This window comes from Melospiza melodia, chromosome 9, assembly GCF_035770615.1.
Source record: "Melospiza melodia melodia isolate bMelMel2 chromosome 9, bMelMel2.pri, whole genome shotgun sequence".
In the NCBI taxonomy this organism is placed as follows: Eukaryota; Metazoa; Chordata; class Aves; order Passeriformes; family Passerellidae; genus Melospiza; species Melospiza melodia.
In genome coordinates, this window is record NC_086202.1 from 29,756,138 (window position 1) to 29,777,703 (window position 21,566).

Genomic DNA, 21,566 nt, shown 5'->3' on the forward strand with positions numbered 1-21,566 from the left:
ACCAGAGCCCCGGGGAGCGGGACCCCTCAGCCCCTCAGCGGCCGCTCCCGCCGGCCCGTGTCCCCTCAGCGCGCAAGGACAGCCGCCACAAGCCCTGGGAGCCAGCCGGCCCCGCGGCCCCCCGCGGCCCGCCGCGCCCCCTCACCTCTGCTGCCCTCCTCCTCTTCCTTCATCCGCGCTCCCCGGCGGGGCCCCAGCCCGGACTACGAGCCCCGTGGTGCCCGGCGGCAGCGCGGCTGCGCGGCGGGCCGGGGGGCGGTGGCGGAAGCGGAGCCGGGCCCCGCCCGCCGCGGCCGGGCCGGGCCGTTGCCGCCATGCCCCGGGACAACATGGCCTCCCTGATCCAGCGGGTGGCGCGGCAGGCGCGCATCACCTTCCGCAGCCCGGCGGGCCCAGCCTTCGGGGAGAACCTGCACCGCCTGCAGCAGCTGCTGGACAAGGTGCGCGCCGAGGACTTGCACTTGGCGCCGCGGGGGCCGTCGGCCGCGGCGGCGTCGTCCGGCGGGGGTCCGCCGTGGGCCGGCGTGGTGCCTCCCGTCAGCTACATGCACATCTGCGAGACGGAGAACTTCAGCATGGGCGTGTTTCTGCTGCGGAGCGGCGCCTGCATCCCGCTGCACGACCACCCGGGCATGAACGGCATGCTGAAGGTGCTGTACGGCACGCTGCGCATCGCCTGCATGGACACGCTGCCCTCCGGGGCGGCCTCCGCCCCGCCGCCTCCCGCCGCTGGCAGCGGGCCGTGCCTGCGCGCCCTTTTCCGCTCCCGCCAGCACTATACGCCCGCCTCGCCGCCCTGCCTGCTCTCGCCGCACACCGACAATCTCCACCAAATCGACGCTGTGGACGGGCCTGCCGCCTTTCTCGACATCCTGGCGCCGCCCTACGACCCCCAGCACGGCCGGGACTGCCACTACTACCGGCTGCTGGAGGGGCCGCCGGCGGGCGCGGAGCCGCCCGCGCTGCCGCGAGAGGTGTGGCTGATGGAGACCCCGCAGGCCTCCGACTTCTGGTGCGGGGGCGAGCCCTACCCTGGGCCTCGCGTCTGCCTCTGAGTCGCCGCCGGCGGCCCGTGCCGGGCGGCGGCCGCTAGGGACGATGTGCGCTCGCCCCGCCGAGAGGGGAACCGGCCGCCCCCCGAGCCCGGCGGACAGCGGTGTCCCGTGCGGGCTGGAGCTTCGCGGGAGCGCCGTGGGTCAGAGCCTTCCTCTGATCGCGGGCTTCGTGAGTCGGGGAAATAAAGCGCCAGAACGTGTTTATGCCCTTGGGGCCGATGTGCGGGAGCAGCATGATTAAGCTGCTCAGCTGAAGGGTCGGGGAAATATTCCAGCATCCTGTGTAAATAGTTAGGGCCACGCATCAGGGAGAGAGGTTCAGGCTCCAAAGGGAGAGTAAATGCAATAAGAATTTTCACACAGTTCCCCGGCTTTTCCCAGTGGGGTTCCCTCTTCTAGAGCCAGCTGGCACCACGGGACCAGGGCACTGTACCCACTGAGTTTGGGAAGGGACGTTGGTCTGGCTACAGCCTTTGGGGACTGTCTCCAGAGCGACTCTCAAGAAGAGCTGTACCCTGCTAGTAAATAACAAATCCAGAACAACTCCTGAGCCAGGACATGCTCCTCCAGCAAATGCCAGTGATCAATCCCCAGGGCTGGAGTTAAGGAAATAACTGCTCCAAATGGACACTGTCAGGTTCAGAGTTATTTTTCAACAGTTCTTTTAAGTGTCATATACAAGATCTCACTATTGCAACTGAGAATTACTGAGTGCATCTATGCATACTTCCTTCAGCAAGAAGGAGACAGCTGCTGATAAACCTCGCTTGGAACCTCTAATGCAGCAGTGGCAGAAACTGGGCATCATAAAAGAAAAAACAACTATCCACTGTTGTGGAAGCTATTCTAGAAACACGGCGTATTTGCAAACCCTCAGTATACAGCAGCGCATACCTAGGTACTGCTAAGATTTGACCTGATGTCTTCTCTTTAAAGCGTGGTCTGTGTTTTTATATGTGAACGCTTTGGGCTTTTGAAGCCTTGCAGTTTCCCTCTTTATACTGTTTATAAGGACTACTTTTTCATAAGGCTTTTAAATAAACCTAGAGTAGAAGAGAGACCACGAATTCCGCCTTGCTATGATGGAAGTGGTCCGGAGATGCAGTTTGTCCACAGCAAGGGAAGGGATGCAATCTTTCTAACACAGAAGAGAGTTTTTCTACAGGTGAAGTGCCCCATCTGTGCTGCAGGGACTGGTCTTGTGCCTGTTCATCCTAATGCACACTTCATACCACAAACCCAGGCCAGGGCAGCCTTGGCCATCTTAGTCCTGATTGAGAATTTGAGTAAGAAAACGCAAGTTAGCAACCTCCTGAGTGATGTACCAGCCTGCTCCAGGAATCATTTCACAACTGGCTTTACTTTTCTGTGTATTTGTAAAAGCAGACTTGTTTTTCCTGTACAGTGGCTTGTATGTGTGAATTTTTAAATGATTCTGATATGGCATTGCTGCTTTTTTTTTTTCCCAGCCTGTGAAAGAATGAATGTAATATACAGTCAGCATTATGCATCCATGGATTAATTCTTTTGCAAGGAAAAATTGGTAGAAATTATTTCAGGCAATTTCCTATTATTCTTTGAGCATTTAAAGGTGTCTGATATTTCTGCAGCTGGCTTACCTGTTTTTCTTGGAATTCCCCTGCAGCTTAGCATTAGTTAATGTTTAACAATTCTTGATCGAATGTGGTCATTAATTATAAGGCAATGCCTCCCTGTGTTACAGCCTGTTTCTACCTCTCTCCAAGCCTAACAAAGACAGTTATCCTTTTTCACAAGTCCACAAAGAAGATAGCATGGTGCATGCAAACAGCTGTACTGGACAAACAAACTGCGACAGTGAGCATTTTTTATCCTATCTGCTCTATCCTCCCCTTAGGTCTGTCTGCTGAGTTTTTAATTTTTTTTCCTCCATGTGTAAAACCTAGTCAAGATGTTTAGTGGGACAGTATTTAATGAATCTTTCTGAAGAGGACAGCATGGTCACGCCGCAGAGTGCTGTTAACCTGGCAAAACCTTTTGTTTTCTTTTTTTTCTTTTTTTTTCTTTTTTTAATTAAGGTGTTATTATCAAAATATTTAAAGCTGGAAAAATAGCAAAGAAAACCTGAGATGCATTTTTTTAAAAAGCCTCTTTGTGTAACTTCTTGCTTACTCACTAGTTGAAACTTACTTCCTATGTTCTGGATATCTGTAAGCAGAAGGTTTAAGTCTGTAATGCCATTCCTTCTCTCTGCAGTCTGGTTATTGTGTTTTCACAACAGCAAAATAACTGTTATTGCTGAATTGTAGAATAAATACAGGATATCTCACCAGTGACCAGTCATTACTTTCCTTCACAAGTAAGACAGCCTTGAGCCAAGCGCGGTACCGAGCTCTAGTTTCCTTTGCCTGACAGTCCGAACAGTGGGACCGGCTTTTCCTTGGGAGGCGATGCTTAGCACTGGATTCTCAGCCCAGATCCTGCAGGCAAATCCAGGCACATACACTATTGCTGCTTTTGAAGCTGCCCCTCAATGTAAGGCACACACAGGAGTCTAGCACCATTGATACTGTGCCATGTGAGATGCTCTTGTAGCCGTACGCTAGTCACCAGTAGTTTCCTTAGTTCACCTCTTTTACTATTTCAGTGTCGTTTATATGATTTTTGCTTTTAATTTTGGTTTTAATTTTGTAGCATGGCTGGTGACAGTAGTTTGGACAGTGCAGGGGGAGCCTTGGATTGTGTGTTTGGGTGGCTGAGATACCAGTTTCGCTTAAGATGCTCTGGCTGTGACCGAGCTGTGGTTATCCGAGGCTGTGGCGGTGCCTTCAGAAGCCCAGCAGTTGAGGAGGCTGCAGCTTCTGTATGACATCCCTCCAGCAGCAGGCTGTGTTCTCTTGGGAGCCAGGACCACGTGGGAATAGGTGGCAAAACTGCAAACCAGGGTGTGAAGGCTTACTTGTGCTGCTAAGGTGGATGGTGGGGCAGTGAGCATGGCTTCCCCTGCACAGGCTGATCCATGCCCAACTTTAAAAGCTGTCTTGATTCAGAATCAGATTGTGACTTCAGCTCCCATGGAAGAGCAGCTGCCCCAAAAGCCGGCATGACTTCCAGAAAATGGGAAGCAGGGATTTCTATCAGACAGAAAAGGCAGGTGCTGCTGGGGCTTTGCACTATGGGACCTAACACGTGGGCAAGCAGAGGCTGGGAACCACCAAGAAAGAACTCAACCCCTTCGCCCTGCTGTGCGGGGCTGTGGCGTTAGGGATGCCCATCCTGCACAGCTCAGTTCTGCAGTGCGGGCCGCACCAGGGATCTGTGTGGCAGAGGGGCAAGCCCGCGGGGCGCTTACGGCCCTGCACCGATGGCGGGATCCGAGGGTGGGCCGAGGCCGGGATAGCATTTAAAAAAACATTAACCAAAATAAGCTTACAAGGGGAAAAAAAAAAAAAAGGCACGATATTGCGGCCATGTGGGTTCAGCACAAACAGTCGGGCTGTGCCGCGGGGGTGAGCGCCGCCGCCCCGGGCCGCTGCGGAGCCCCCGAGCGCGGGCGCGGCGCCGCCCGCGCAGCCCCGCGCCGCCAGGAGCCGCTTCCCCCGAGCGGCGGCCGTCGGGGCGGCGGTACGCACTGTTCCGGAGCCCACTCGCGGAGGTTGCCTGGGGCGGATCGTAACCGCGGAACAAAACAGAATGAGTCAAAAAAAACCCACCCCGCTCCCTGGTTAATATTATCCCGTCTCTCGTCTCCGAGGGAAATTCCCGCGCCCAAAAGCGAGTGTTTGTACGCTGGGGCCGAGGCCGCAGGTTTTCCACGCCGAGGCTTTGCGGGGCGGTGCGGTGCGCCCATCGGACCCGGGCCGGGCTGCCCCGCAGCCCTCCGCCGCCGGGACCCGGCGCGGGTCGGGGACGAGCGGGGGATAAACCCCTCCCTGGGTCAGGCCAGGGAACCTACGGAAATAAAGATGTCAATTTAGCATAATTAAGAGATTTATTTGTCGTCTTTTATAAACTTTGTAAGCACCTACCCTATTGTCGAAAAGTTTATTTACAGAGTGGCCAGAAAGATAAAGATACCCCCCTCTCCTTCCAGCCCCCGTTAGTGGTTGTGCATTATTCGTGTTACCTGCGGCGCACTGGGTGCCGGCCGACCACGGGCGCCGGTCCCAGCCCGAGTATTTACATCCTGTCCCAAGTCCTACTACAAACGGAACACTTTCAAGTCACCAAAAAGGAAAACAAAACCAAAACCCCAAACCAGTGCGTACAAAAATATAGTCTCTAAAAAAAAAAAAATCCCAATATTAATAGGCAGAAATGTACAGCCATACTAAAACCAGGGAGGGAAAAACTTTCCGGTCTCGGTGTCGCCGCTGTCGTCGGAGCGGATCGGTAAGGCACCCCCCACATGCAGACAGGGGACCGGGCTCTACACCACACAAGGCACCAAGGACACCTCACCACGACGGCACTGCATGCATCCATCCTCCCGCCGCAGCCCCTATGTACACCCGCCGCTCCGGCCCGCCCCGGCCCGGGGGAGCCCCGCGGCGCCGCCAGGTGCTCGTCGCGCCCCGCCGGGCCCCGCTCCGCTCCGCGCCCGCCGCGCTCGGCGGCGGCTCCGCGCTGGGTCCTGCGCGTCCCGCGCCGTCAGGGCGTCCGCGTCCGCGCCGCGCAGGGGGCCAGGGCGGCCGTGCCGCTCCCGCCGCCGGGTTGCGGGCACCCGCCGGCGGCGGCGGCTCCTTTTCGTTCCTTCTGGCGCAGGTGAATCTTCGTGTGCCGCTTCCTTTCGTCGGAGCGGGCGAACTTCCTGCCGCAGAAGTCGCAGGCGAAGGGTTTCTCGCCGGTGTGCGTGCGAATGTGGGTGGTGAGGTGGTCGCTGCGGCTGAAGTTCCGCATGCAGATACGGCACTGGAAGGGCTTGTGGCCCGTGTGGATGCGGATGTGCCGGGTGAGCTCGTCGGAGCGGGAGAAGCGGCGGTCGCAGCCCTCGGCGGGGCACGGGTAGGGCCGCTCGTGGACCGGCGTCTTGCTGGGCCGGTTGGGGTACTTGCGGGGCCGCAGGATGGGCCGCAGCGGCAGGTGGTGCGGGCTGTAGGCGCCGGCGGGCAGCCGGGCGCCCGCACCCTCGCCCCCGCCGCTGCCAGGAGCGCTGCCGGGGGCGGCGCCCGCCGGGGGCGCCCCCATCGTGAAGTTGCGGATGGTGGAAAGCGGCGTGAGGGGCGGCGGGACGCGGAGCGAGTCGAGGGGGCAGGGGAAGGGCTTGCGGTCGGGGCCGGCGTGGAGCTCCCGCTGGCACTGGGGCGGCGGGAAGAAGCCGCCGTACTCGGGGATCATGGTGAAGAGCCCGCCGTCGGCCGCCGCCGCCTTCGGTGAGGGGTAGGAGGGCGGCGGGGGAAAAGGCAGTGCCCCGCCGCCGGCGGCGGGCAGGAAAGCCGAGGAGGGGTCTTGCGGGTACAGGTCACCGCAGCCCGAGTAGGGCGGCGGCGGAGGCGAGTAGAGATGCTCCAGGTCGGCTGGCTGGCCCTGTGCCATGGTGCAGCCGAGGGCCCCGGCCAGCGGGTTGGGGGAGGTGGCGGAGGCGGCGGTGGCCGAGGAGGCGGCGGAGGAGGCGGAGGAGGCGGCAGAGGAGGCGGCGGAGGAGGGCGTGCTGACCCCCTGCAGGATCCCCGCGCTCACGATGTTGATGATGCCCTCGGGGTAGCAACCGGCGCCAGGGTATTGCGGGTCGATGGAGAATTTGCCCATGTAGGTGAAGGTCTGATTGCGGGAAGCCGGAGCATTGGGGGCGAAGCCGCCACCGTAGGGCAGGTCCAGGGCCCGCTTGTCGCCCATGTCCACGTTGATCATGCCGTCTGGGGGGGCAAGGAGCAGGTCAGCCCTCCGCGCCGCCACCCGCCGGACGACCGGCACCGGTCCCAGCCACCGCCCGCCCCGGCCGAGCGCGGGGCTGCGGCGCGCACATGTTGCGCTCCGGAGGCAGGGGGGCTCCGAACCGACTGCAACTTTCCCCCCCGAGCTGGGTGCGGAGGTAGGGCTGCCGCGAAGGGGCGGCGGGGATCCGGCCGGGCGGCGGGAGAGCCCCGGAGAGGGTCCCGGCGCCCCGTCCCAGTCCGACCCCCGCCCGCCGCCCCGAGTCTCCGCCGCCCCGCCGCTCTCCGCGGGCGGCCCGGCCCGCACCTGCGAGGGCTCCGCTTACCTCCTGCCACACCGCTCATCTGGTCGAACGGCCCTGCCAGGTCGGCATTGGGGAAGATCGCGACCGAAGTTGGCAGCGCGGCGGAGATGTCATCCGCCGGGTAAATGCCCTCGGGGAGCTGGTGCACGAACCCACCGAGGGTCACCGGGATCTTGTCTACCGCCTTGGCGGTCATCATGGGGACAGCGGGGCGGCCGGGGGAGCGGCGCTCCCGGCCGGCGGTGGGCACTCGGGGCGGGGAGGGGAGGGAGAGGAGGGGGCGCTTCCCCCTGCCTCCCACTACCAGCGCGGGGGGACGGCGGGGAGCCGGCGCGGCATGTGCGGGCGGGCGGCCGCCCCGTCGCGGCGGTGCGGTGCCCGCGGTGCCCCGGGAGCGCCGCGCTCCCGCCGCAGCTCGCGCTGGAGGACAAGTCTGGCGGTAACTATTTATGGGGGCCCCCTGAATGCCCGGGACGTCACTGCCCATATAAGGACTGAGGAACGGGGCCCGGCCCGGTCACGTGGAAGCCGCGTGTGGGACCCGCCGGCCCGCGCCCGCCCCGACCCCCTCCCTGCGCACCCTCCGCGCCCCGCGGGGGCGGCCCCGACCCGCCCCGGCCCCGCTCGGCCCCCGCCGCCGCCCGCCGCGCCGCCCAGGGGGGTATTCCGGTGGCGGGGCCCTTGTCCTAAAAAGGCGAGGATCCGGCCCCGCCCCGCCTGCCCTTTTAGGGCTTGTTCCGGAAATTTTTAAAAGGTTCGGAAAAGCAGAGGAGGTCCCGGGGCCGCCCCGCCAGACCCCGCTCACTTTCTCAGCAGCCTGTAACCGCAAGCCGGCGGCGGGTCAGGAAACAGACGCATTCACGGAATAGAGCTTCTCCTTTGTCAAAGAAAAAGTAATTTTAAAAAATAATTTTTTTCTTTCTGAATTACGGGTGGAAAGAGCCGCCGAACAGAGCGACTCGGCGGCGCTGCTTGTTTTGGAAAGTGTCTGATCTATATATACCGTCGCGAAAACGGAACCGCCTGCTCCGCCGTCGCTGGGTTGTTATTGTATCGGCGGGCACGGGCGAGGACGGGACGGGGAGGGGGACGGGAGTGCCCCCCCCCCACCTCGTTCCGTTCTGACCCTACCCGCTCCCGCTTTGCTCAGTTCAACCCCGTGCTCCCACAGTTTCCATCCTCAGTAACATTTCCACCGCCGCTTTTGCTTTATTTCTCCGCGATCTCCTCCATAACGAGGGTTTCAAACCCAAAGAGTGCTTAAATTCTGGCTTTTTCTTTTTTTCCTCCAAAGTACTAAAAATAACCTCCCTTGTGCCTCCCTTCCCAGGAGAAGCCAATCTTTCATATGCTGTTCCCAAGCTTAGAGCTTGCAGCCCCTACATCTTCTTGCTGATGAGGGTGTCAGATGTAATTATTTTTGAAAGCTGTATCCCGTGTCACTAATCTCATTACTTGGGGATATTTCATCTCGTGGCTGTTTATTACTGCATTTAGGAAAGCAACTCTCACATATGGTCTGTAGCGTGCGAGGCCCCTTTTCAATAGTCTGCAGTGAAAAAAACAACCCATTGACAACCCAAGCAGCAGCAAGACATGGCAACATATGAGAGATATTATGACAGTGCATTCCTGTTCCAAAGCAGCAAGCCAGAGAATACATAGGAAGCCTAAAAACTCTTCCCTTTCATTTTTAACTGCAGATATCAATGTTTACAGGTCTAACACATTACAGCCCATGCCATAGAAGAGGGGTGTGCTCAGGCATCCCTATGGTGTATAGGCTTACCTTCTGCCTTGGCTCCCAAGCATGTCACGGTGTCTCTCATGACCTTCTTTATCCACGCCACACCTCACACCCCAGCTGAGAAAGGCTTTTTCATTTCCTCCAGATCCTGGCCTTTGGTGATGCTCCAGGTTCATTACTTGTCCAGGCAGCAGAGTCCAGACTAGACAACAGCATCCCTGGAAAAGTAAAGGTTTTTTAGGGGCATTTGCTAAGGAATAGTAGGCATAAAGATAGGTATTTGCCTTGATCAGGGAAGTATGCACAGCAATTAGTAAATATTTAACAGTGGTTTTTAACATAAATTTTTGTTACCTGTCCTCTCTAGCACTTAATGTACAGCCAATACAGTTTGACATATGAGATTTAGTTGAAAGCAAGCTTTCAGTGGGATTCTAGATATTTTCATTTAAAAAACCATCTCAATTTGAAAGTAAAATTTAAAAATGTGACAGAGAGACAGGTTCTGGGAAATTTGACTGAGAAGTAGGAGCAATTGTATTGTACCTTTCTGTTACAGCTGAGCTATAATTGGTCTAATCGCTACTATGAAAGAACAAAATATTGGAATCTGTTGTGCAGTGGGGTGAGTTACTTTACACGAATTTGAGAAACAGTAACTCTAAGTGCAGTATCCTCCTTACTGCAAAACATTGCAGATATCTCAGATTTAGGGCCTATGGATATTCTACATCATCTTGTATTAATTCAAAATACCATATGCCCACAGATGACATGAAATCATACTGCTCACAGAAAAAAGGAGGACCAAGGTTTCACACCCCACCTTAATCCCACCATGAATCAACTCTAGCTTTGAACTACTTGGCAAATTTAATGTTCTTCCACTATGGAAAAGGATTGAATGAAAGACCGACACAAAATTTAACTTCACCCGAGGAATACTACTGTAGTTGACTTGGCTGGTTAATTTTAAAAGGTTTCTTAAGAATGAAATAAATTTCCAGGGACAATCAAATCACTTGACATCTTTCAATGGGGGCTTTGTCTCAATGGCAGCAGGATCTGGTGTGGGGCAAGATGGAAGCATACTTAATGCTCATTTTCAGGAAGTTGTTGACAGATGAAACTCAAATGTTTCTGGGCCCTTTTCAGATATCCTTGCTGTATTGCTTTGCATGTGCTTTGTACCTTTGATCCCTGGTTGGCTGATTACAGCAGACTCTGAGGGTTGGACTGCCCAGCTCACACTGACATCCATGGCCCTTACATGCAGAAATATCCTACTGATTTCTGTAAAACACGTGGCTTCATATGACAGACAGATTGTTGGTGCAAATTGCCAAGTCCCCAATCACACCAAAAGCCTCGAATATGCATGACCTCTTAGTGGATATAGCAGTGATTGAGGATGTTTCAGAGCTGAAAGGCAGAACTTCTCTCCTACTCCCAGCTTCTTTGAAACAGGATTTACTGTATTTACCCTTTTAACAAGCTGCTAGCTGACATTGCACTGGGGATATATTTTCCTGCAGTCATTGTCTACCACTGGTACCTGAGACAGGAGTTGTAGAAATAAAATCATCTTTGCCTCCGTACCTGAGTTGAGAGTGGCTGAGGAAGAAAAGGCAGTTTATCATCTGTGGAGCTGGCAAAACATTTAACCAGCTTAGCATCACACATTTGAGTCATCTCTCCAGGGGGTTACTATGCTTTTGCAGCAAAACTCAGCCGACCTCCTGTGCTAACGGGCCTGCATGGGAAACACACCCTGCAGCTTCCACTCTGCATCCTGCTGCTTCAGGAGGGTTAAGGTGGCCCCAGCTCAGCAGGTGCCCTAGGGAGCAGGAACTCATTTGGGAACAGGGAGCTGTTTACAGGTTGGAGATGAATGACAACAGCAAAGAATGTCTGTCTGTCCTAAATCTGGCCTAGATTCATGTTGGGGTTGGTGAGTTTTTAATGTTTCATGTAAAAGAGAAAATCTCTCTCCAAAGCTGAATTTCAGAGTTTCCTAAATTTTCCCCTTTTCACTGGGGAAAGATTTGTCATGTCCTCACAGGAAGAAATGCTTGTTTACTATTTCACCTTCTGTTTTGGCCAGGGCTGTCTGCTGGATTCCCAGGCTGCTGGCAAAAGCCACTTCCCTTCAGTCTGCCCTGCCTGCCCCTCACAGGCCTGATATAGGCTCTTAGTCTGCACTGGCCAGTCACCAAAACCTGGAATCCAGCCAGGGAAACCTGCTGTAAACATGAACTTACAGAAAACATCTGGCTGGCTGCTGGCATGCTAGGGGAAGGGGATGGTTAAGGAGCAGAGAAGGCATCCCAGTCTGCCCTTAATTACAGTACCTTGAAACCACTCTGTGGTTTTCAGCCAAGGCTGCTTGTTGTCTTAGGATGAGTGCCTGTAAATTTGAAATAAGTAAATAACTTTCTTGTGAGTCCTTGGCTTAGGATAGCACTAGCAGCATTCTGAAGGGTTATTTAAATGTCAATAACTTTTTCTAATTCGGGCTATAGGAATTAAATAAACCCATGTGGAATCAATAAACTACTAGTTTAAGTTCGTGTGGCTGTGAACAAGTATGTGTGACAGAGAAAACTTCCAGTCAAATAAAAGCAGCAACAAACTTGTTTGCTTAAAACTTATTCCCGTTATTAAATACACAGAACATTTCCTGGATGTTCCTGTGCACGGTTTCCAGCATATATATAAAATCTGTGGTCCCACTTGCACTCACCCCATGAGTTTCCCACGGCAAGAGGGAGCGGCTGCTCCCGCCGCTGTCGGGCGGGGAGCGCGGATCGTGTGCGGGCTCCACTGCCCTCTCCTGGGGAAAGGCGCTCCCGGAGCCAGCGAGGACACAGCAGCTGAGCCGAGAGCGATGTTCTGGGCTGAGCTCTGCTGCTCTTTCACCGTATAATACCACCCCTGAGGGTTTTCATCACACTCGTGCTACCTATAGAGAGACTCCAGCCCTGCTGAGTCAGAGATCCCTGTGACCCCCACAACCCCAACAATGTCGATGTGTGAAGTGTTGAGAGCAAGCCACAAGAGGGGCATCCCCGCTGAAAGGCTAAAATATCAGCTCTGCATGCTGCTTGCTGGGGGGACAAAGAAAAGAAGAAAAAAGAAAAAAAAAAGAAAAAAAAAAAAGAAAAAAAAGTTGCTTCTCAACTGTGAAAATTGCTGGGATACACATGTCATTCATGAGACAAGACTCAAAATAATGACAACTTTGTTTCTAAATAGTGATAGTCTGCCTGCAAAGCTTCACTTTCCAGTCCTTCCTTCTGAAACTAGTTTCACTTACCCTGTATTTCCTGCTCCAACGTGCCTCCTGTGTTTGTGTAAGTACTGCCTTGTCCCATGGCTGGCCCTTCAGTCCATAGAGAGACTAATCGAGCATGTGCCTTCATGATGCAAGTGGCCTTCTTCCTTGAAGGACTGAAATATAAGAAATGTAGCAAGAGTCACATTTTCAGTTCTCTTGGTCCCATCACCTAGTGTTTGTGTGTTCAGAAAGCCTGTCAGAAGGGTTTCTGGACACATTCAGTTTCTAGGAAACAGTGTCTTCAGAACTGGCCATAGCTTTTATCCTCAAGTAACGAGTAAAGTCAGGTATAACATCTCTCTCTAGCAAACCAGGAGGGAAAACAAGCCTCTAACACCATTTTCTAAGCAGTCTTCTCTTGAGAAGAGATTGAGAAGAGCTCTGTGGGGTGTTTCCCAGAAAATTCCCATCCCTCCAAGGAAGCTGGAGCCACTTACATGACTTCTAAATTTCCAAGCACTTGTTTGCATTTGCTCTATGTGCCACTTCTCAGAACCTGTTTCCATTTATGTCTCATTTCTCTGTGTTTTTTTCTTAAAGAAGCTTACCTTCAGCCCTGGAAACCCTCAGCTCTTTGCCCTAGGTAAGTCAATCTGTGTGTGGTTCTGCCTTTTCCTTAGTTTTTATCAGCATTTATTTTCTGCTCCTGAGGGTATGACTACTACATGTTCCAGTTTCACCAGAAGACCATCCTGACTGTGAATTCTTTAGGACACAGGGATTCAGATTCATTTTCAGCTGTTACTCAATGGATGGCTTTCTGTCAGAACAGACAGTGAAATTTATTGCAGCAGAGAATTAAATAAACAAACAAACAAACACCCACCCCCCCGAGATTAAAATAAGCAACATGTTTTGTTTTAACATTTCTAGGGCCAGATTTTTAAGTGGCATAAGTTAGCTTGAGTTTTCTGATCATGTAACCCCTACAATCTGAATGAATAAAAAATTTGACATTATTTTATTTACAGCTTGGTTACTTTTCAAGGCTAAAACTCCAGGTTCTCCTGAGGGCAGGCATAGCCCTTTTCATCCTATATTTGGGCTGCTTCCACCTGTTTCACAGGAGTTTGTTGCTATCTTTGATTTGTTTTCTCTGCTGTGATATTCTGTCCTTGTTCTTTCACCTCCCTTCTCATTCATGTCTCTCTCTACTCCCTTGTCCAACCTTTTCAGCTCTCTTTTCCCTCTTCCTCCTCCTGTCTTTCCTCTTCCTTGGTAGTTCCTTTCCTTCCCCCTTATCTAAGCAATTGCTGCCAACATCTATATTTGGAATAGAGTGGGAACAAGCTATTCTTGTGACTTTACTTTGAAATAACTGAGAGGAGCAGATGATTTTCTTTGAATAAATAGAGGATACATTGAGAAGACAGGCTAGTAAAGTCAAAACAGCAGCATTAGGGAATACCTGCCCAGCAGGTTCATTTTTCCCAACTCTCAGGATAACTTAATCAGGTGTTAGTTCTTGTTTGCTGTGTTGTAGCTTTAAATCCTCCTTTTGTGCATAGTTCCTCTCTCCAGGTTAGTAACCTGAGGTGCTAACAGAGATCTAGCTCATCACCACAATGTCTGGGCTCTCAGACATCAAGAGGAATGACTGCCATCTAAAATCAAATGCCAAAATTAGATGAACCTGGTTATATATTTGTTTAACACCTGAACTCAATGCCATTGCATTTCCTGGTGTAGGCACAGGGTACTGTTATGGAGTCCCACTTACATGGGCTAGCACAGAAATATTTTGGGAAGAACAATTTCCTATTGTGCAATATGATTTCTTGATGTCTTCTCACATTAACTCCTTTTCATCACCAACTGTTCCTCATCCCCCCTGCCATTTCAACTGCTGTAAGCAACACATTAACAAAGCCAGCAAGAAACAGAGCCACCCGAGCAGGGCAGCACAGAATGTATTTCTCCCCATCTCCCATATTTCTGTGTTTATACAATTAACTCCCACACTGGCAGATCAAACAAGAAATTAGGCCAAATAAGAAAATCAGCATCAAGGCTTAGCTTGTGCCATAGAAAGACCCAAGTCTATTTGTCTAGTACCAAGTGAAGCTGGTTCTGTTAGAACTCTACTCCTGCAACGTGTTTGTGTGTCAAACAGCTTCATAGAGGGGAAGATACATGAAATTACATGCAGAAAAGTGCAAAGACAAGATCTTTCCTTACAAAGTAAGCATACAAAGGAGAGATGGCTATTAATGTTAGACAAGAAGCTAGAAGAAAGTAATTCTTCTACCCACTGATGATTCCTGGCATTTTATAAATGTTCCAGCTAACAAAAATGGTCATTCTGACTTGGTACTTCAACAGTTGTGTCTGCAGTAATTGTTAATAAGCTCAGTTTGCCTACAGAATATAAGTCAATACCAGTATCTTAGCAGGGTACTCTGATGCTTTTCTATCAGAATAATATAAAAACAGATCAGTCTTCAAGCAAACAGATTCTTTTCCATGTTCACACTACTACTACTGCCACCACACTGCAGATCTTGAATGTGCAGTGTAGATCAAGAACAAACAGCCTAAGCAAAGGGGAAAATGAATGACTCAGGCTAAGAAGCAACATCTACTTTCAGCATTAGCAGCAATTCCCAGGAGAGATTGCCAAGTGTTTCTGGGCTTCTGTCCCTTAACACTGAGCACAAGGGGATTTGGTGCATGCAGACATAACAATGTAATAACAATTTCATACTGAATTAAGTGCATGTGCAATGGTTAAGTGCATTTGATCAGTATCAGATGAGTTTTTGTAATTTTGTGCTGCCACAGAAAGGAAGTATATTTTATTTATGTGTTCCCAACCTGAGGAGAACAGACAAATGAGCTTTGGCATATTTAGAGAGCACTGGTAAAAATGGTGAACTTAGAGTTCCCTCCCAGTTACCCCTGTCCTATCCCTGCCATGCTAGCAACTTGCAGCTTTCCTCTCAGTCCCCTTGATTCCACATGCTCAGCTGAATAAAAACTGCAAAGAGCATCTGAAAAATAATCTTTAGTTTAAGGCTCACAGGGCATTAAGGGCACAGACCTGGGCCAGTTTACTGAAGAGGTAGGTAGCCCACAGCTGTACAGCCACAAACAAGTGTGCTTCACTGGTCCAGCGACCAGAAACTGCTTCCCAGGCTCTTAGGAGTGCCAATGTGTCTCTGATTTTTATTATCAAGCAGATATAGGATATAGCTTTGGCTTGGTTGTACCTAAGCCATAACTAAACCCCACTGAGATGGGCACCCCAACCTCCCTGATCTGCACAAGCTGAGAAAATTAGCATTTTCTGAGCCTTTTTACCACCACTCAGAATGGAGGGAGTTTTTGTACCCAGAGTTAGAGTCCTTGCCCATGGTATGTGATGTGCTGGTATCAGTCCTCCTTTCTGCCTCAAAGCATCTCAGCCCATTTCTTTAATCTTACAGGATAGCACCCAGACCCCTGTTTCAGAGTCACTCTCAGTGCCTCCCCATGTCTTTATGATTAAGGCTTTGGGTTTTATGTGAAGTGAGCCAGCTGCACTGTCTTCTGGGGGTCAGGGTACTTGCCTGGAGAAGAGCTGAGATCCAACAGGTAGACAGAGCTTGTGTTCCAATTTCTGCACTCCAGTGTGGTGCAGGTCACAAGGAGCCAACAGGCTGTGCATCTGTGGAAAGGTGGATGAGAAAACTCTAAGTGCTGCATTACAAGTAGTTACAACCACAACCTGCAAGCACTCCCCAGGCATCCAAGGATGGACAATCACTGCTGCCATACTCACACCCCAGCCCCCAAAAGGACCTGGGAAAAGAAGGTGTGAAGAAAGAGCTGCTCCACACAGATGATGTTTGTCACTTTAACTCATAAGAGATATCAAGGAACAGGAAGTATTCACCCTGGGATGTACAATAGAATCTCCTTAAAGCTAGGCTGAATAATCATAGAATCACAGAATCAAAGAATCAACTAGATTGGAAAAGACTTTGGAGATGATCAAGTCCAGCCTGTAATAATAACCTATGCTCATAACCACGTTATATTCCATGCTGTGATTGAGGACAGTGCTTGTGCTGGAGCACACTAAAAACATCATCTCTGCCACATGCCTGGACAGCCTGACCAGGCCTGCCATGGACTTTGCAGACTTTTTGATAAGCAAAATTATTGAAACACAATTTAAAGTTGACAGCATGTCTAAAAACACACACAATGTCAGAGGAGGAATGAAATGTTGCTTCCCCCTCCTTCCCCAATCTCATTACAGGCTAAGGAAAAATAATGTATGGAGAATAATACTTCACCATCTAAAGAGTTTTTCTGGTTTCTAAATCTAGTGAAGAGCCATTGTATATTTTGACAGAAAAATGGATCAAAATAATAAAGTGAATACAAAATTATATTGCTGTCAATAATTTAATTTACACAAAATAGCACTGTGACATGGTAATTGTTATATATGATGCAGCATTCAGTATAATATTTGGAGAATGCATTATAGAAAGTCAACATTTAACTACTAAAATCAACTTACATAATCAAAGCTGTCAGAGAATCTTTACAGTTTTATATTAATTTGAATGTAATTTACTATAGAGGTGTCATTCTTAGAGGTGCTTACAATAGTTAATGATCTCTGCATTTCCATTATAAAATCCTATTTTCAAAGGTTCATCACTTGGTCTTAAGAACACTGAACCCTCCGGCACATTTTCTTTTTCCTTACAAAAACTCTGTTAGACAGTTTAAACTTTTCTCTCAGAGCAGATAGTGTGGTTACTTTCCAAATTAATTTTGAGGATTTGCTAATTTGCTGCTTGCCACTCCAGGATCTCAGAAAAAGAAGGGTTCTTTACAGAAGAAGTCATTACAGTTACATTTTCTTCTTCCATTTTCCTGAGCATTTTTCCCTCAGACCATTTTTCTTGCTGAAATGTCTAAGTAACTTCCACCATTGCATCCAAACCTTCTCCATCATTCCCTCCCTCTTTCCTGTTTAGCTGCCTTTAAGCTTTCTTCCAGGTCCCTCTCCTCATCTCAGACTTTGACTCCCAGCTCTGTTCAGTGTCTTCTCCCAGACGTCCCCATTTATGCTGGATCTGCTGCTTCCATGGCATCTGTCAGTCCAGGGGCTCTCCTGGCTGCAGCCTGAGTTTTCTCCCAGTTTCTCTTAACTACACCCCTGTCAGCCTCACACCTTTTTTCAAGCTGCAACCAGAATTCACTTTTCCACCCCATTATAAGTGGGGTGGAATCCCTAATCTTTCAGGCTTGATTCCTATCAGACTTCTGCCATCAACCCACCCAGACCTGCTCTGTAGGTCGGATGGTGATTTCCAGTTTGCCAGCCACAGGAACTGTGCAGCCCTGAGGCATTAAAGTTGTTTTCCCCTGCCCCAGGCTTTCTGCTCAGGGGGTGGGACATTGCAAATCAACTGCCCACGAATACCTTGTGCAGGTCATTTCCAAAACCAGAATTTGAAAGCCAGATTGTCAAAACAAACCTATTACCCAAACTAAAACAAATAATTACCTTACTTTGGTAGACCTGCTCCAGTTCATGGGTCTGGTTTTCCCAAATCCTGCTCAAATTCACTTATTTTTCATCCATGTCACCTAGCTGTCATAGATCCCCTAGCTTTCTGCAACCTCAGTGTTATTAGACCAGACCCAATATGCACAACTGCACCCAAAATCCAAATTATTATTACCATGTAAACATTTAGATTTACATGGACATAGTTTTGTCACTTATCCAGGATCTCTTTATTTTCTCTACAAGAGAAGAGCTTTTTAAAATATTTGGGATGTTCTATTCTAGCCATTGAGTCTTTTTATGGCCACTTTTGTCCTTTGCCCACACTTACCCAAAATGCTTCCTTTCTTTTTTTCCATTGGTGTCATTTTTGTGTTTGAAAAAAATGAATATATTACTTTCTAATAATTCAGTGATGGAATAAGATGGAAATCTCCTTTCTGTTACACACAGTGGAAACAAGATTTGCTGTTTCAGACAAAAAAAAAAAAAAAAAAAATCTGCAGCTTACCTATCATGTTACTGGAGGTGGAAAGAGAAACTGTTTCATAGATGTCATGTTGTAATGATGGACTTGATCCAAGGGAAATGTGCTCATATTTTGACTGGATAGCACTGGTGACTGACTCAGCAAGATAGCTTAACTAGGACAAATATCAATGATATCACTGGGAGTATTCTATTTGATCATTCAGATTCATAATTTAGTGATACAAAGAAACTCTAGAAATTACTTTTATTTTTCCCAGTGGATATCCAGCTGGACACAAGAAGAATTAGTGTCTGAATAAATTATATTTTATAGTGGCTTTTGACACACTTCAGATTTTTAATCTGGTTTTGGGGAAAAAACCCTGGAAGACTGACGATAGCATGGACTACTGTCTGAAAGCTCCAGATGTTATTTCATCATTCTTTGTGTTGAGGAAACAGAACTGGAAGATAAAACTTTAATACTGTCAGAAAAGTCAGCGACTGTATGGATCTCTTCTCTGGGGATGAATGGGACCTGACAAACACAGGAGCTTAGAGGATGATCTTCCAGACTGGATGATAATTCTTCCATTTCCACTGTCCCTCAGAAGAATCCACCAAACCCGTTTATCTTCATTCAGTGTTTTTACTGCTTGAATCTCAATGAAGAGGTTTTCCTCTGATGTAGGTAGTCTGTTACCAAATGCCTGCTCTCCCGAGGGTGACGCCCACTTCATTCAAGTATTCCTGGTGCAGCGGGGATGTTAGTGGCTACTGGCTTGCAGCCAACATCCCACACGTTTCCTCCGCAGCAAAAATGCCTTAATTCTGACCCACTGCCTTTCAAGTAGATAGTGAAAAAAAAAAAAAAAAAAATCAGTCACCAAGAGCTTTGCTTTTATCTGCATTTCCCCTTCAGAAAGATGTGAAAAAAAACCTTCAGATATTGTTCTTTTCTTTTTCAAGGTCCACGGTCAGCAAGGGTGTTGTTAGAGTTAGAGACTGAGACTGTTCGAGCTTGAGCCACAGAAGAAGCTGAAGGCACTCAGAGTGTTTGTAGGCTTGGGCAGAGGAGTTTGGAGCAGGGTAAGTGCCCAGGGGCTGCATCCAGCACCTCTCCTGAACACCATTCCTTCTGAAACTGTCACCTACCATGGCAGCATGTTTCTCTCAGGCAGGGCACTGACTAAAGATCAGAAAGGACAGTAGATTGTAGCTCTCAGCTGAAGTTTTCCATCCTCATCACATATAGGAAGAACTGAGCTTACATGAAGCTGGGGCAGTGTGTGCTGAGCCCAGTGTGTGAATGAGCAAGAGGAACTTGACCTTGCTCACGGACTGGGCACTCTGCAGGCCTGGCATGGCCACCACCAGTGGCTTTGAGATGTGACCAATTATGCAACACCCACCCATTCTTAGACCCACAAAAGCCAAACACATAAATGGCTTTAAGACCAGTGCACAGAAAATGGGATACAGTGAAACAAAGCTGTCCATTTCCTATCCCCATTGCACATAATCCTAAGGGAAAACAACACAAACACGTCTTATATTTGCAAATCTGGCCAAGCAGAGGTGAGGAGAGATCCAGCAATGCTCCCAGGGGAATGTGGAACCCAAAATGACAACATGAGGAGAGCTGGAATCAGAAAGCAGGAAGAAAAAGCTTTTGGCAAAGCAATGGCAAACCATTGAGTTAATTTCCAATGGTGTTGTCAGGATGCAAGAAAGATGAACTACTCTCCAAGTTAATGTTATGTAGTGAGAAATATCTGAGGGAAGACATTAAGAAATAGATATAAATCAAAAAGATACCAGGAAAGAAAACCCCAAAGACAACTACAATCTGGGAAAAATCACCAAGTGGAAGGCAGATGGCCAAATCTTGTGATACAGATAGAAAGATAATCTACTTGGTTCAAAAGAACAAGAAAGTCTGGATGGCTAGAAAGAAGAGAGATAATTAAATGGAAAGAAAGGAACTAATTAAAGAAATCATTAATGCTGACCTTGCATAAACAAAGTTTCAAAGATTGCACACATGCTAATTTGAGGATCAGGATGGCTAGAGGTATGGAGACAATTAAAAATATTCACTACTCTATACCAGGCATAATGGTAGAATCTGAATGGAGATTAAAAGTATTTGGTACGGTTCCAGTGGATTATGATCTTGGAAAAATAACATGGAAACAGATGTGGCAATATCCTGAATTTAAGGAGAATTGCAAAATGTACAGATGAACTCAAGGAACTAAGCTAAAACAGTAAAATGAGCACAGGTTAAAACACAAACTGCAGAAAACTGACAGCAGGAATTATTTCAGGAAAAAAACCTAGTATAGGTAAATTGGATAAAACAGAGGAAAGGCTGGCAGCCATCATCACCCTGACACTTGCATTACATCTCACTTCCAAGTGCAGAGTCCAATCTGGGAGAAGGCAAGAAGCAGAATATGCTCTTTATAGGGGAAAAAAAGGCTTCTTTCTTTTGTAAGTTCCTGTGTCAGTAGCCATTTTATAGGGCTGCCAATCATGGCATATCAACTGAAAAGCCAGATCACTTTCTAAAGCATCTACCTTCCCAGAGAAAGATTTTCAAGTTGACTGTGTACAATCCAGCTGCTGCTTTTAATCTTTCCCTGACAACAGTAGTTGTTTTATTACTTTGACAGTCATTTTCAGCCCATGAATGGTACCACAGTCCTTGTAAGATAGGAAAACTCTTTTGATCTATAATTTCATAGGGTTTAGCAATAGACAAAGGATTTTTCCGGTATACTTGATCACACACTAGCTGAAGTTTAGGCCTAAAGCCTATAAAAATGCACTGGGCTACCCCTTTTGGAGATACACAAAAATCTCTCACAATTCCTCACAATTTTTGATAAATAATGACTGCCAGAAAAAAGACCAAAAAAAAAAAAACTTATTGTAAAAATACTGTCTATTAATAGAAAATGAAAAATCAGGTTACTCCTGAAATAACATTGATACATTGCCACAATCACTTTTAACTGCCATACTGGTTTAATATAATACGATTATAGGATAGAAAATATGGATGCAAGGTAGGCATAAGTGCAAAAAAGGAAGGTATTTCAAGTTGTCTGTAATAGCTAAGAGAAACTGGTAGAAAACTCAAGCAGACAGAGTAGGTTTCCAGCATAATGACTTGTTCTCTACTCTACAGCTAAGAACTTAATATTTTGTGCAGTCTGAAATACTGTGTAAGCTCTAAAAGAAAATGTATTTCCAAACAAGATGAGAAAGCCATTCAGCAA

General features: G+C 49.0%; 2 protein-coding genes across 2 annotated transcripts; one reads left to right on the forward strand and one right to left on the reverse strand.

Moving 5' to 3' along the window:
• The first annotated feature begins 306 nt into the window (after positions 1–306).
• Positions 307–3,363, forward strand: ADO (2-aminoethanethiol dioxygenase). Its single transcript, XM_063164052.1, has one exon. The coding sequence runs from the start codon at positions 315–317 to the stop codon at positions 1,053–1,055; it is 741 nt and encodes a 246-aa protein (XP_063020122.1). The 5' UTR covers positions 307–314; the 3' UTR covers positions 1,056–3,363.
• Positions 3,364–5,684: 2,321 nt separating this feature from the next.
• On the reverse strand, positions 5,685–7,540 carry EGR2 (early growth response 2). Its single transcript, XM_063164053.1, has 2 exons — positions 7,234–7,540; positions 5,685–6,889 (listed from the first exon to the last, which is right to left on the reverse strand). The coding sequence occupies exons 1-2, from the start codon at positions 7,409–7,411 to the stop codon at positions 5,685–5,687; spliced, it is 1,383 nt and encodes a 460-aa protein (XP_063020123.1). The 5' UTR covers positions 7,412–7,540.
• Between the last annotated feature and the right edge of the window lie 14,026 nt (positions 7,541–21,566).